The sequence below is a fragment of the Artemia franciscana genome, chromosome 10 (genome assembly GCF_032884065.1).
Source record: "Artemia franciscana chromosome 10, ASM3288406v1, whole genome shotgun sequence".
NCBI lineage: Eukaryota > Metazoa > Arthropoda > Branchiopoda > Anostraca > Artemiidae > Artemia > Artemia franciscana.
In genome coordinates this window covers 37,866,140-37,882,593 of record NC_088872.1, presented here as the reverse complement: position 1 = coordinate 37,882,593, position 16,454 = coordinate 37,866,140, and the positions used below count along the sequence as shown (strand labels likewise).

At 37.1% G+C, this 16,454-nt stretch overlaps 1 protein-coding gene and 1 non-coding gene across 4 annotated transcripts in view; both read right to left on the bottom strand.

Moving 5' to 3' along the window:
- Positions 1 to 16,454, bottom strand: part of LOC136032165 (triple functional domain protein-like) — a 393,821-nt gene that overhangs the window by 367,615 nt on the left and 9,752 nt on the right. For all 3 annotated transcript variants that reach the window (XM_065712353.1, XM_065712354.1, XM_065712355.1), the window contains exons 2-3: positions 11,038 to 11,239; positions 3,561 to 3,753 (exon numbers count right to left, since the gene is read on the bottom strand). In XM_065712353.1, the coding sequence (XP_065568425.1) occupies positions 3,561 to 3,753; positions 11,038 to 11,239 (395 nt within the window). The remainder of the gene's footprint in view (positions 1 to 3,560; positions 3,754 to 11,037; positions 11,240 to 16,454) is intronic.
- On the bottom strand, positions 9,025 to 9,235 carry LOC136032521 (small nucleolar RNA U3). The gene has a single exon (XR_010618734.1). It is a non-coding gene; the product is annotated as a small nucleolar RNA U3 (small nucleolar RNA).

The following is a 16,454-nucleotide window of genomic DNA, read 5'->3' as shown; positions in this document are numbered from 1 at the left end:
CTCCATAAAAATTATGCACCACGGTGTAACAACCATAAATTTATAAAAATTTTAGGTACTTATATAACGCCTATATTAAATTCTTCATCCATTGACGCACAGTAGAAACGGTTCCTTTGTTAGTTTCTTTCAGCTTAGCGTGAGACAAAGACAAGTGACAGAATAGATAGGAAATATATAATCTGGGCTATATATTTGCACATTACGGTGGGTGGGAATAAATTATTTGGACTGTGTTAAGTTAGAAAACAATTCTTACTTCATAATATTTGCACCTAACACATTTTGCATGCAGACCTGCTATATTTTACCCCCCACTAAGTAAACCCAAATTTGATTCTATATTAAAATATGTTCATCATATTTTGTGATATTTCATTAGAATTAGTCGGAGAAACAGGTTCTACTTAGATGAAGAACTTAACATAGGCGCTATAACATATAAGTACCACTTTTTATATAATATACAATAACATAAATTAAAGAATTCACAGAATTTAAATTTATACAATATATAAAATGATTAATTTAACCCTTTGATGCCTGAAGGTTCCCTCAGGAACCATGAACTTTTTAATTTATTTTAATCCTGACCGTTTGACCTATTAACGTCAATCCGTTTGCCATTGTCTCAATCTGATCTACCTAGACAGGTTTGTATTTTTCTTAGTCCGTAATCCGTCACCCTTGTGTGAGGTAATGAAGTTTGAACCTGTGCCCTCTAGCCTTGCTTGTTTTTCCTGAAAGGTGAGAATACTTTTTTGTGAATAACTTTATTGTTTATTGTGCTAGAGTTTTCATTCCAAAAGTTTTAGAAAGAGGACGTTTTTTTTGTTCAGAAGAGCTATCATACACTCCTATAGCTGGAAAACCACAGGATAGAAACGACCCCCAACGTCGTGGTTCCTCTGGGAACCATCCGGCGGTAGCGAGACCAGATGAGGCGGTAAGCCGTATACAGTGTGAGATGCCTATATATCATGGAAACAGTTGCTTTACACCATTGGAATCAAATTTTGAGAGCTCGACCATGTCTCGACCATGTTCTGTGGCTTCAAGGAACCATCCGGCATGCATAGTTCCGAATTTTATCGCTCGGAAGAGCCATCTAGACAAGAACTGGTGGAGTTGCCGTCGTCAATAACAATGTAGGGGAGACCGGGGTTGACCCGGACGTGATTTTTTGAAACGGCATATCTTCTAAACCATTGACTTTTCTCCAGTTCTGACTTCACCATAAAATGCGTATCTGTTAGGGCTACCTTCGAGATTTTTTCCAGATTTTTCTACAAAAAGGAAAAAAAGATTTTTATTTTTTTTTTTTTTTTTTTTTGAAATGTCCGAAACAACCCCTACCCACGGGGTTGGATCGGACGTTCCCAGTATTGGTTCGGACACCATGCTAAACCATTAGATTTCGACTTCTTTTTTTTACGAAAATTTACGCTCTTCAAAAAGATGCCAAAGAATTTGGAGTTTCATCTGCCGAGGTGGAATGCTTCTTAGGGATCCTTGCATTCACAGGAATAGTGAAAATGCCGTCATACCGCAGTTACTGGTCAAACGAAACGCGCTACCCTGTAATAGCTGATGCCATGTCGCGTGACAGATTCGAGCAGATCAAAAAGTATCTTCATTTCAACGACAATCTTACCCAGAAACCACGAGGAGACCCTGGGCACGACAAGATCCACAAAGTTCGTCCTCTGATAGAGATGATCAGAGATAACTTTATGAAGATACCCCCAGAAGAACACCAGGCAGTAGACGAGCAAATTGTGCCGACAAAACAGAGGATTTCGTTGAAGCAGTACAATCCCAAGAAACCGCATAAGTGGGGTTATAAGTTCATCTCAAGGGCTGGGGATAGTGGTTTCGTTTACGACTTTGAAATGTATACGGGTAAGGGGTCGGTTGATGTCAGTGACCTGGGAGTTTTAGCTGATTTTGTCCTGCGGCTTGCAAGAGGAATACCCAAGCACAAAAATTACAAGCTATTCTTTGACAATTGGTTCTCCTCGTTAGACTTGGCACAAACACTAAGTGATCAGGGCATACTTACACTGGCCACAGTGAGGGCAAACAGGTTGAAAGGCTGTGCTTTGGAATCAGACAGCAAATTGAAAGCCCGAGGAAGAGGCTCTTACGACTGGCGAGTGGAAACGCAGTCGAATGCCATTGTGGTGAAGTGGTATGACAATAAGCCAGTCCACTTGATTTCGACCTATGCCGCCCTAGACCCAGAAGATACGTGTAGGCGGTGGGATGGTAAACGAAAAGAGTATGCCGATGTCAAGCGACCATATTGTGCGAAGGAGTACAGCCGCTTTATGGGTGGTGTAGATCTTGCTGACATGTTGCTGGAGCTTTACAGGATCGACTTCAAGTCACGGAGCAAATGGTACATGAGGATCTTCTATTTCTTGTTTGACCTCTCCGTTGTGAATGGCTGGCTTTTATACCGCAGGTGTCTTGCTGCTGGACAGAAACCAATGAACCTGCTACAGTTCAAGACAGATGTGGCACGTGCACTTCTATCTGGTGCATCTTTGGCAACACCAAAGAGAGGTAGACCTTTCAGTGACGCAGATACCAACTCTCAGAAAAAAAGAAATTATACTTGTCGCCCCCCAGATTCGACAAGACTCGATGGACAGGGGCACTTCCCGGCTTGGATAGAGAGCAAACAGAGATGCAGAGTAGGTGTACAACCTCATTCCAAAGTGAAATGCGTAAAATGTGAAGTGTCCTTGTGTTTCACACCCAACAGGAATTGTTTTTGACTTACCACATTATGTAGCCGATCAGAGTGTTTTTGTGCCATGATCGCCGGATGGTTCCTGTGGGAACCATTTTTTTATTTCATCATCTTTATCAATACATTTTTTTTTCTTGCCATTTCTGTCGTGGAATAGGTCATAACGAAGCCTGGAAACGGCCGAAATATTTTTCCCATTCTTTTTTCATAATTCAGGCATCAAAGGGTTAACCAAAATAAACTATTTGTACATGAAATGGTTATTTGAAATGGTAAAATAAAATGTAAAGTAACCAGAGATTTGGCTTTGCAAATTTTACTTGAAGTTGGATAAACTGAATACTGTGTGTAGAAGGACATTTAAGTTCGACAAAACAGTATAAATACTTAGATAAGTTCAGATAAAGAGTTAAATTTAAGCTTTGCGGGTTTTAATGGGTCTTTGCCCTCAATCATGCATTGCACTTCCGGCCGAAAGTAGTGAATCAGGAGACCAGTAATGAACTGCGCGTATTATTTGCGGGAAAGACATCGGTGGGAACAGTTCACGTTCTATCTATACGGGAGAAAAGAGGTGACAAGATATTCATTCATCTCAAAGTTACAAAAAGATCTTGTGATGCAAGAGGCTGGGTCATCCAAAGCGCAAAACAAAAGTCTCTTTTTTTTGTAGTTGATGTTATAATGGACTCAAACTTAAAGCAGATTTTTTTTACTAGTAGAAATCAAACCTTAATTTTTAAGTAACTCTTAATAAATATACGGTTTTACATGAACATTAATAAACTAAAAGTGAACTTACTTCAAAGGTGTACTTATGTGACGCCAAACTTGTCCGTTGCTTTTGCCAAAAATTCCCTGGTTTTATTATGTAAGCACAATGAATAAGTGCTGCACAGTGCTCTTGCAAAGCCTTTAGGATGATTTTTACCTGAGGCCAAGTCGATCCTCTGGTGTCCACAATGACACTGAATCTCAATTCTCGAATTTCCTCACTGAAAGTTTGAAAAACTAATGTTTAGATTGCTCTAATAACACACATAGTACATGAATCCCTCATCAAACAGTTTGTGGTAACGAACTGTAGTAAGGAGCGACCCGGCTCAATAGTAACCAAAACTCTAAAAAACGGAATTTTGATACCACTAACTACATCAAAAGAATCGCATTTTAATGCTGATTTCAAATATAAAAGTTTCATCGAGTGTAGTCTTACTCATCAAAACTTACGAGCCTGAGAAAATTTACCTTATTTTAGAAAATAGGGGGAAGCATCCCCTAAAGTCATAGAATCTTAACGAAAATCACACCATCAGATTCAACGTATCAGAGAACCCTACTGTAGAAGTTTCAAGCTCCTACCTACAGAAACGTGGGATTTTGTATTTTTTGCAAGAAGGCAGATCACGGATGCGTGTTTATTAGTTTGTTTGGTTTTTTTTCCCCATGGGTGATTGTATCGACCCAGTGGTCCTAGAATGTTGCGAGAGGTTTCGTTCTAACGGAAATGAAAAGTTCTAGTGCCCTTTTTAAGTGACCAAAAAAATTGGAGGGCACCTAGGCCCCCTCCTACAATAATTATTTTCTCAAAGTCACCGCATCAAAATTCCGAGATAGCCATTTTATTGACCATAGTCGAAAAACCTTATAACTATGTCTTTGGGGACGACTTGCTCCCAGACAGTCCCCGTGGGAGGGGCTACAAGTTACAAACTTTGACCAGTGCTTACATATAGTAATGGTTATTTGGAAGTGTAGAGACGTTTTCAGGGGGATTTTTTGGTTGGGGGGAGGGGTTGAGAAGAGGGGGATATGCGGGGGGAACTTTTCATGGAGTAATTTTTCATGGGGGGGGAGAAAATTTCCATGAAGGGAGCGCAGGATTTTCTAGCATTATTAAAAAAAACAATGAAAATTTAAATAAAATAAAGTTTTTTCAACTGAAAGTAAGGAGCAGCATTAAAACTTAAAACAAACCGAAATTATTACGCATATGAGGGGTTCACCTCCTCATAATACCTCGCTCTTTACGCTAAAAGTATTTTTAGTAATTTTAACTATTTATTCTACGGCCTTTGTGATTCCGAGGTCATTCTTAAGAAATTTCGACAAAATTTAACCTTTAGTGTACAGAGCGAGGTCCTGACGAGGGGGTGAACCCCCTCATATACGTAATAAAAATATGCGAATACAGAAGTTCGTTACGTAAGCTAATTCGTAAGTTACGTATATCATTTTACTAGTAAAAACGTTCGTAAAAAAATAACAGTTCTAGTTGCCATTTTAAGTAACCAAAAAATTGGAGGGCAACTAGGCCTCCTCTCCCGCTCCTTTTTTCTCAAACTCATTCGATCAAAAACATGAGGAAGCCATTTAGCCAAAAAAATTAATATGCAAATTTCGTTTTTGATTATTCATATGCGGAGAGCCAAAATCAAAACATGCATTAATTCAAAAACGTTCAGAAATTAAATAAGAAAAAAATCAAGTTTTTTTAACTGAAAGTAAGGAGCGACATTAAAACTTAAAACGAAAAACAGAAATTACTTCGTCAATAAAAGGGGCTGCTCCCTCCTCAACTCCCCGCTCTTTACGCTAAAGTTTTTATTGTTTTAAAAGTAGAGTTGAGAGAAAGAGTCAAACTTTAGAGTAAAGAGCGGGGTGTTGAGGAGGGAGCAGCGCCTTTCATTGACGAAGTAATTTCTGTTCGTTTTAAGTTTTAATGTCGCTTCTTACTTTCAGTTAAAAAAAAAAAAAATTTTTTCTTATTTAATCACTCTAGAGGCGCCCAAGAATCCATCCTTTTTGTGGGTAACCAATTTTCTTTTTCCTTTTCTTCGCATAGGTGTCTCCTGGACGAAACTGTTACGAATATAAGCTTGAAAACAGTCACAAATGTTTTTTGCCGGTTATTAGGCCCCATTTTTGGAATGCAGGTTCCTCCAATCTAAAATTCTCTTGTACATCACGGTTCCCTTGGCCTGGCGGATTATCGATGTAAGTTTCAAACCGATCAGAGTAAAAGACTTTTTCACCTTATTTTCAGATCCCTCTGCGCCCTTTCCCTCCTTCTCATATATACGAGATCCTTTTGATCTCGGGAACGATCCCTGAAAGTTTCAACCTTATCGTAAAAAATATTTTGGCCAATTTTTGCTAATCAGTGTCTTTTTCCACTTTTTTTCATTTTTGTTCTTTCGGAGAATGAGGGCCCACACCCCAAACTTTAAATACTTTTGATATATTATACTTTCCTTGGCACCCTGTGGTCTCGGATCTATGGTCCAGGGACTTGTAGACATAACCTTCTAACTTATTTGAAGCAAAAAGTTTTTCGACCCATTTCCAAGTCATCTATCACCCTTCCACCAAAAAGTGTAAAACAGGCGGTTGGTTAATCCGGGCCCCTTGTCCCTGGGATTGCGTGGGTTATATTATGACCAAAGGCATATCCTGTAGTGCTTAACGAAAGGGCTTAGCGGAAATGTTTTAAATTTATGGCTTATAGTGGTCGAAATTTAAGAAGAACGCTTTCAAGAACCTGTCTAGTGAGAGATATTTACAATGGAACACTCATTAAAAATAGTAATTGTCATTCAGATTCTCAGAATTGAGCGCGGTAGTCTGTTTTTTACCTTTTTTTTCAAGGGGTGGCCGTATTGAACCGGTGATTAAAGATTTTCAGAAAAGAACACATTTACGCAAAAACCAAATGTGTAGTGGTATTTTTAAGTAGCGAAAGCAATTTGCTTACTTTAAGTTTTAACTTCGCTCTTTACTTCCATGAGAAAAGCTTTTTCTAATAAATCGAGAGCAAAATGTCTACCTCATAATCTATATTTAATGCTACTATGGGATAAAGGGAGGTCCCAGAAGAAAACGGGCACGAGAGAATGTTGAGTTGCCCTCCAATCGTTTTTGGCCCTTAAAAGGGCTCTAGAAATCTCGATATCTGACCTAACGAGCTCCTTCCGAGTTTCTAGAACCACACCTTCCATACGAATTAGTTAGATAATCCATGGGAAGTGCATCACTACTGCGATGATTTCTCAATGCTTTTTGCGGAAATGTTTAAAATTTATTATTACCATTTACAAAGAAAAAATTGAGACCAACTTGGATATTTCAAAGAAGAGGTCAGTGATTTTCCATTGATTCAAAAACATTGTGTTTCAATTGAAACATGAAAAGAAATTGCTTGGGACATGATTTACGTCAATGAAAGTTGTCAAAAGCCATAAAAAACAGTGTCTAAAGATTTGTTTTTACGGTTTATCCAAACCACAAATTGACTATCGCTTGCGGTTTATACCTTAGTGTTTTCAATTAACCTGAAAATCGATATTTTAAGGTATGAAATAATATGTGTAACAACTGCAATCAACAACTTCTCGTGCTACAACCGCTTGTCAACTTTTAATAACAATTAAAAATGAATGCCATTTGCACTAAGCTTAAGGATAAGAAAGAAGAAAACAATTTAAATCATAGACGCTGGCAGGGAACAATTTCCCCACTACCACAGGAAAAAGGAAGACAATAAACGACGCACTTCAAGACCTAGGCCACTGTGTTTTGCCACATTAATAGTACCAATAATTTAACATTCCCTTATAGTGTTCGTCCGTTGCAATTTTCTTTTTAATTTTCTGATGTAATGAAATAATATTTTAAGGTTAAAGTCCGCTCATCTAAAGACTAGAAAAAGAAAGTCATTTAATAAACCTACTCTAGACGGATATGGAAATGTTAGAGAAACAATAGTCGAAAATGTCAACAAAATGATCGATAATTTCATTGTTCTTAGTCTTTCGTTAATTCTTTCTTATTACTATACAGTATATACTGTACACAACAGAAAAAAAACGAAAAAGGATAAAAAAACTGTGACAAATAAATAGGAACTGCATTTAAAGAAGAAATCATAGCAATAGATGCTCACATTACATACACTCTCAACTAAACACGATGCACTGACAAAGGGTACCAAAGAAAGTTCACTGCTTTTCTATTGTTTTTTTTTTTTTTTTCATTAATGAAGCTATAGCTTCCGATGGTTGCTATATTGCTCTATATGTGCTATATGGTTGCTATATATGGCTTCCGACGGTATAGCTACCTCAGGGTTGCTTATTCTAATTCTTGGAACTATTCTTAAATTTCGAGCCCTTGGAGGGAGTTGAACCAGCTATTAGGCAAACCGAAAGGAGCACAAGCAAATTTTTCTATTTTCTCATTTACAAAAAATCTTCCAAAAGGGACAACATAAAAATGTGGGGAAGGGCGAATGAATTGAAAAGAGATCCAAGCAAATAAATTATTAGCTGAAGATAAATTTGGCAGTAGCAATGGATCATGTGCAGTAGAAATTCTACAATAATTTTTTTTGCAGGAGCTGACATTTGTGAGACAGAGTTAGATCGGTTGTAAGACCTAGCTAAGTGATACTTTGTGCTGACATAACCAGAGAGAAATCGAGTTTCGCATCAAGGTTCACACCAGTAATACCTCACCGCGCTAACTTTGAAATGCTCAACTTCAAGTATTGGTCTTGTAGACTTACAAAAACTGCAGAACTTCGCTCTGTAGTCCAATTGACTTTAAGGATATCATTGATACATAAAACAAGAGAGACATTGATTCCATTAGAAATACTAGAAGAAAGGCAATGTTCTTATGGCCGAACAATAGAATTGTTAAGCAGATAAGGAGAAGAAATAGCTCCTTAACTGTTTTCTTTTTAAACAGAGATTTTTCTATCTCGGGGTACCAGTTCCTTAAATTACAGAAGAGAGATCTTCAGACAGATTTGAAAGCTAGAATACACGTCACAGAAGGTCTTAATGATGCACATCAATTTAAACCCTTTTCAGCAGCAAGAAGAAACATTGCCGCACGAATAAGGGAGTCAATGACCCAGCTGACATCAAATTCTCCAAGATATAGGGGGTTATTCAACAAAAATTGCTTGTAATGATTATCAACGAAAAGATTGGAATTTTAAAAGCTGAAAATCGTTAGAATTGAATATTTAGTGCCTTATTAAGATTCCTAATCTTTATTGAATTTACAACTTGTTGAGAAACAAAAATAATGAATTTACAAACCCAAAGTAAAATTTCAATGTGTTTACAGAATAACCTGTAAAATCATCATATTTAGTGACGATTCATTAACAGTGGCAACCCTAATTAACCTATAGTGAATATAAGCCATATCTTATAACCATGACAATCAGAAATATCACCAGTATTAACACTTCCGCAATCACTCGGATTACATCTAACTCATCCCAGCTCGCTATAACAGTAACCAGGAACAGTACTCAATAACCAAGTTCCAACATAGGCCAGAACCGGCCCATCTCCCGCTAAGCGATAGACGTTTCCGCTCATCATTTTGTTTAGTGGAATCGTCGGATTAAAAGCGAAACGTAAGCAAACATCCAACAGAAATTATCCAGTGAAATATGATCTTAAATGTTTTATTTCGTGTCTTGTCTTTACCTAGAAACGGACAAAAACGATTCTTTCTCTTTTATTAATACACTATAACTATTCCAAAAGCAATACGAGACAACAAAAATTCCTATAATACTCTTCTATTGTTCCAAAATATTAATTACAGGCTAAAAATTTTTGTACATAAATTTACTTTAAATGGCAACATAGTCAAATTCAATATGGTATTCAAGAAATTTCAATCTGCAACTGAAATCCACGCCATTTTGATTGATAAAACCTATTTACGTTGAGAATTACGTTTTTTCCTACTGTAAAGTATATAAATCTTGATAATTTCAACAATTTGTTGGACTTCGAACACGGATCACAATTTCAACAAAAAAATGGGATTTTTTTACTTGTATAAATTCCAGCAAAGTTTTGTTGGAATTCATTTTTTTACAGTGTAGAAACGCGGGCTTTAATAAGCTCATAGGTAACAGCAGACAATGCCTCAAGACCCCAGAATCTGCAAAGGAAGCCAAACGAATGAGATGGATCAGAAGGCTTACTCTTAAGTTAATACACACCAGTTAATTTAAGCATCTTACACAGTGCAATTGACACGGTAATAGGCTGGAACGATGTGCGCTGAATAGCGATAGTTCCCTTTTTGAGAATTGTTGCAATATCTCTATTACAGAATTACGAAGGAATAATACTCACGATTGGAATCATCTATATGAGCAATGTTAAATGCTTAACGAGCTCTCTCTCTCTCTCTCTCTCATTATTTTGTTTTTTCTTTCTCTCTCTCCTTCCTTATATTTCTCTCTCTCTTTTTGAAGATTGTCACTTAAAGGTGGACGACCAGCAAGGTCTTGTTGTATTGGTTAACAAAAACACATGTTCCCTTGATCGTAGACACAATGATTTTAACCTTTTTCAAGACCTTTTTCATCTGGTCGATAGCTACGAATGATCCGACCTTTGAAGATTGTCTCTAGAACGTCTTTCCAATAGTCTAACAGGTATAAGTATCAAGTTTTTTCAAGTCTTTAGGTGAGACCTCAATCCAAGACAGAAATAAAATTGGTTGGGAATCCAGAAAGTGGTCCCAAAATTAAACCCAACACTGTTTCTGTCATATTGGCTTGGGAGATTTTAGAGATCGTTTCCTGTGCCAGAGGGTCTCAAATTTGTCCGTGTGTACGTGTGGTGGAGGGGGGGGAGATCGGACCAAACACTTTTTGTCTTTTGTCGGTTTGAAATTAACATTTACAATTTCTTGGACCAAAGAAACCCTAAGTACCAACAAATTTGAGTTTGAAAATGGATCAACAGACTTTTTTTTATTCATATCAGCTTGGAAATTATATTTAAAGCTCATTAGCCAATAGAATTCCAGCCCACTAAAGAAAAAATTATGAATAAATGACAAAGAACTTTTTCCCTTTTAAAGGGAAATTCTTACCTAACTGGCAAAGAATGCAAAATACTAAATTTAAGATTGGAAGCCAAATAATCTTGAGTTTCCAAACGGGAATATTTTTAGTCTCTGTAAACTAGTGTTTAGAAATACGGTGTAGCATTTGTGGTGTTTATGCGTAGTTTATGCTTAAGCTTTTTATGCGATGAGTTAATGCGTATTCAGTTTTTTTTTTTCAAGTCAGGGGTCATTTGATCTTCTATCTAGCTTTTCAGGGTTAAAAAAAAAATCTAGATTATTATTGACAATCATTCAAATTATGGCAGAAAGCTAGAAACCATGCACTTTAATTTAGGTTTTAAAAAAGATAGAATACAAGAAGGATAGAGAATATTGTCTAGACTAACCTTGGGATCGAGGTCAGATACTGTAGAAGTCTTCTATAATCATCCGGTCTGGCAGTTTCCCTTTTAGGAGATGCTGGAAAAGTCAATATTGCACCACCCCTTTTGTCTCTTCCGCCAGACAAAATTGCTAATTTGTCATCAAGAAGGGGCAAAACATCAGAGGCCCGTGGTCCTCCTGCTCCAGGTACATGTTTGCCCACAACTACAAATAAATATTTCCAGTTAATAATGAGGATATGCTACTTACTTAACGAGGAGAAAATAATAATTGATCCAAGTATTTTAGAAAATGATTTCAGGCTTGATTACAAACAATTTGGTAATATCTGTCTGTGATAAATAATACCATGTAACCCAAACACTGTAATACAAAAATAATCCAAGCACAAAAGAAATGCTGTAGAAAATTGTGATTGCAGAGAGTAGTAGTATCCGCTATGTGAATACTGAAGTGGCAACAGGACAATGTCATCCCCCCAAATACCTGATGCTTTCTTAATTACGGGAAAGCCATAGGCCAATACCAACCCCCCAAAATAACCGTTGCCTTCTGGATTAATGGAAGCCATAGGACAATGCCATCCCCCTATTCTTATGAAATAGCTTATTAATTCTGATAGTTCTAGTTTGAAAGAAAATGTCAATTGACAGGAATTATTGACAGAAAGTTTGTCAGTATAGCTAATATTGATTGTGTCTTGATATTTGGATGTGTTTTTAAAAAAAGGATAAAGATCCTCCAGAGCCATTGCTGGCACATAGGGCGTCGAATTGACGTTTCAGTTGCTGGGTGTTGTACAGGAACAAGTAGCAAGCTTGTCGCCCAACCTTGCTGCAGCGGGGATCGAACCATGTGTTTTAAGCAATGAATAAAAATTTTAAGAAATAGACATCCACCATCGGAATGTAAAGTGTAATTTACATAAGTATTCAACTAACTGGTGGTATGCAACATTGAGATTCATTAACACACAAGGTTGGTATGAACGACCAATAATGCCATTTTGTGACACTGGGGTTAGTCTCATGTTTGCCCAAAGTGAAATTGCTGCTATGTGTGATTTTATGGGTTTTAAAGTTATATTTGTGAAGGGGGATGTCACCACAGAAAAGTTAGTGATGAAGCAGTGTAAAGAAGATATCCCTATTTTAAATTTGAAAGATTCTAGGTGTCCTAAGAGTCCTATGTGTAAATACATAATCCTGTGAATGAAGTCAGATTTTTTTTCAGAATGGATGAGTAAATTGATGGTAAGGTATAAATTAGATATTCCAAAAATTTAGTGAAGAGGAAGAATGACCCTATTAGCTGGGATCCTAGTCGATGGATGGGTAGTAGTGATGGTGGATAATTGGATTAGAAATGTATTCTATCGATTTTGGTTTTTTCTGGATGTATTGGTACTATGAATATAAGCCTACTAAATTTATTTAGCAGTTACGGAAAGCGGTTCTTTATTTGATAATTTTGTGTGTGACGCTGCATCGAATAAGTCAATTGAAACACGTGAATATTACAATATGAAACATTGTATTGTACATTGTATTGTAGAAGTCACATTGTATTGTAGGAAATGTGACCCTGATCTTTCGTTACAAGATCAATACAAAGTGAACCTAAATGAATACCACCACTACTTGTTGTCAGTGATGATGACGATGAGCTTCTACATCCAGAAGAAGAAATCTAAAGAAAATATATTCAAGAAAACAAAAGTGACTTTATTTGTGAACACATTTTATTAACAAACAAATATACAAAAATTGTTAGAACCCTTTATTCTTTTGGCATTGAAATCCATATTATAAAGGTCCGAAAGTGCATTTTCCACAATGAAACCATTCAGGCGAGGGTTGTCCATGTAAATGCTGAGAAACTCCTTGTAAGGACAGCCACTACATTGGAAAACAAAATACAATAGTGCATAAAAGCCGCACCTTTTGGTCAACAAATCGCGCGCTCTCTTCCGGTTTTGAATAGCAGATTTTCCCTTGCAATCAATCAAGGTCTTGGTAAGGTTTTTATGGCACTTGGTATTAACCAAGTGACATATAGCAATCGCCAATTCTGTCGGTCCCGGTTTTGCTACTTTAGGCACTTCCAGGTAAACTAGGACGATGAAATTTGGCAGGCGTATCAGAGACGGGACCAGCTTAAATTAGAAATAGTCGTTTTCCCAATTTGACCATCTGGGGGAGGAGTGGGGGGCCGGTTAATTCGGAAAAAATAGAAAAATTGAAGTATTTTTAACTTACGAACTGTTAATCAGATCTTAATGAAATTTGATGTTTGGACGGATATCGTGTCTCAGAGCTGTTATTTTAAATCCCGACCGGATCTGGTGACATTGGGGGAGGGGGAAACCTAAAATCTTGGAAAACACTTAAGAGTGGAGGGATCGGGATGAAACTTGGTTGGAAAAATAAGCACAAGTCCTAGATACATGATTGACATAACCGGAACGGATCCGCTCTCTTTGGGGTGGTTGGGAGGGGGGGGGGGGGGTAATTCTGAAAAATTAAAAAAATGAGGTATTTTTAACTTACGAACGGGTGATCGAATCTCAATGAAATTTGATATGTAGAAGCATATGGTGTCTTAGAGCTCTTATTTTAAATCCCGACCAGATCTGGTGACATTGGAGGGGGAAGTTAGGAGAGGGAAACCTAAAACTTGGAAAAAACTTACAGTGGAGGGATCGGGATGAAACTTGGTGGGAAAAATAAGCACAAGTCCTAGATACATGATTGACATAACCGGAACGGATTCGCTCTCTTTGGGGTAGTTGGGGGAGGGGTTAATTCTGACAAATTAGAAAAAATGAGGTATTTTTAACTTACGAACGGGTGATCGGATCTCAATGAAATTTGATATTTAGAGAGATGTCGTGTCTCAAAGCTCTTATTTTAAATCCTAACCAGATCTAGCGACATTGGGGGAAGTTTGGGGTGGGGGAACCTAAAGTCATGGAAAACACTTAGATTGGAGGGATCGGGATGAAGCTTGGTGGGAAAAATAAGAGCAGAAGTCTTACATGCGTGATTTACATAATTGGAACGGATGCGCTCTATTGGGGGGGGGGCTAATTCTGAAAAATAAGAAAAAATGACGTATTTTCAACTTACGAAGGAGTGATCGGACCTTCATGAAACTTCATATTTAGAAGGACCTCGTAACTCAGATCTTTTATTTTAAATCTCAACCGGATCCAGCGTAATTGGGGGGGGGGCAGTTGGGGGGACCGGAAATCTTAGAAAATATTTAAAGCGGTGAGATCAGGATAAAACTGGATGGGAAGAATAGAAACCTGTCTAAGATACGTGACTGACATAACCGGACCGGATCTGCTCTCTTTGGTGGAATTGGGGGGGGGGGGGTAATTTTGAAAATTGAGGTATCTGTAATTTACGAAAGGGTGACCAGATCTTAATGAAATTTGATATTTAGAAGGATTTTGTGCTTAAAGTTCTAATTTTAAATTCCTACCAGATCCTGTGACATTGGGGGGAGTTGGAGGGGGACACCGGAAATCTTGGAAAACGTGAAAATTGGGGTATTTTTACCTTACGAATAGACGATCGGATCTTAATGAAATTTGATTTTTAGAAGGAATTCATGTCTCAGAGCTCTTATTTCATATCCCAACCAGATCTTTTGACATTGGGGGAGTTGGAGGGGGAAATCTTGGAAAAACACTTGGAGTGGAGGAATCGGGATGAAGCTTGGTGGATAGAATAAGCAAATGTTCTTGATACGTGATTGACAGAACCGTACCGGATTTACTCTCTTTGGGGATTTTGGGGGAGGGATTCAGTGATTTGGCGAGTTTGGTGCTTCTGGACGTGCTAGGACGATGAAAATTGGTAGGCCTGTCAGGGAGCTGCACAATTTGACTTGATAAAGTCGTTTTCCCTGGTTCAACCATCTGGGGGGCTAAAGGGAGAGGAAAAATTAGAAAAAATAGGTATTTATAACTTACGAGTGGGTGATCGGATCTTAATGAATTTTAATATTTAGAAGGACATCGTGACTCAGAGCTCTTATTTTAAATCCTGACCGGCATTAAGCCTCTTATTTTCCTTTCTAAATCAATCTATTGATTCATAGAATTTTGTTAGAGCTCATACCATATGATCTCTTGGCTCTTAGCTCTTCTCGCCTCGTCACAAGTGCCATATGAGCTCTTACCTCTTGTTGTAATGACAAATCCCATAAGCAAAAACATTTGCAAATTTTTTCTCTTTTCGAAGACATTGGAAAGGCTTTTTTTCTTAACGACATTCACGTAAGTTTTTTTTTTGCAATGACAACTCACGTAAGACGAAATATTAGCAAATTTTTTCCCTTTTCCAAAAACAATGGATAGTTCTTTTTTCTTGGTGACATTCAAGTAAGGTTTTTGTAATGACATTTCACGTAAAATGAAACATTAGCCAAAATTTTCTCTTTTCCATGACAATGAAAGGTTTTTTTCTTAACAACATCCACGTGATGTTTTTTGTAATGACGTATCACGTAAAACGAAACATTAGCTGATTTTTCAATGACCCAGTCATGTTTGTCTTGAACATTTTGGTATAGTCGTGAAGGGAAACTTGAGGGTCATTAGATGTTTTTCAAAAACTTATAAAAAAAACCATTTTCAATGAAAAGTTTAAAGCCATATTAAAATTTAAGATGAGCAGTAAAAGGATGAAAATAAATTCTTAGTTGCATTTCTCTTGTTGGCAAGAAGTCAGAGTCAGACTCCAATCCTCAGGATTTCAATCCAGGTCCTTTTTTATACTACATTATGTTCTTTAAAGTTCTGGATACGTTTAATCATTATTGACTTAAGGTAATTTAAGGGTTTCCAACAAACTATCAACTTGGTGGAGGTGCTAAAAGACTTGAAAGCCATATCAGATAAAAGTAAAGCCAAGATAGAAAGTCTATGAGAGAGATAAAGCTGGCTAAACTTTTTCAGAGTTGTATAAAAATAATTAATTTCACTCGTTGATAGGAGTCTATCAAACCATCCGTCCATTGATTTTTAAATCATCAACTCGGTGGAAATGATAAAAGACTTTAGAGTCAAGGCTAAATGGTGTAAAGCCAAGACATATAGTCTCAGTGAGAGGTAAAGCAGGCTTAAATTTTTCAGAGTTGTATAAAAATGATTAATTTTACTTGTTGGTGATAGTCTATCATCCATCTTTTTTTTTTAATTTACCACCAACTACTGTATGACGTATGTCTTAACAACCACATATGTCTTAAAAAAATGTTTTTAAAAAAAATCACTCTGCCTTCCCTAAAAATTATTGTTGTCTTTGAGAATAAACAAACTGTTAATCTTTAATTTTTACACGCAAAAATCATTATCAAATTTAACTAATTAGGTTTCGCATGTTTAATCTCACAATTCAGTGTTCAA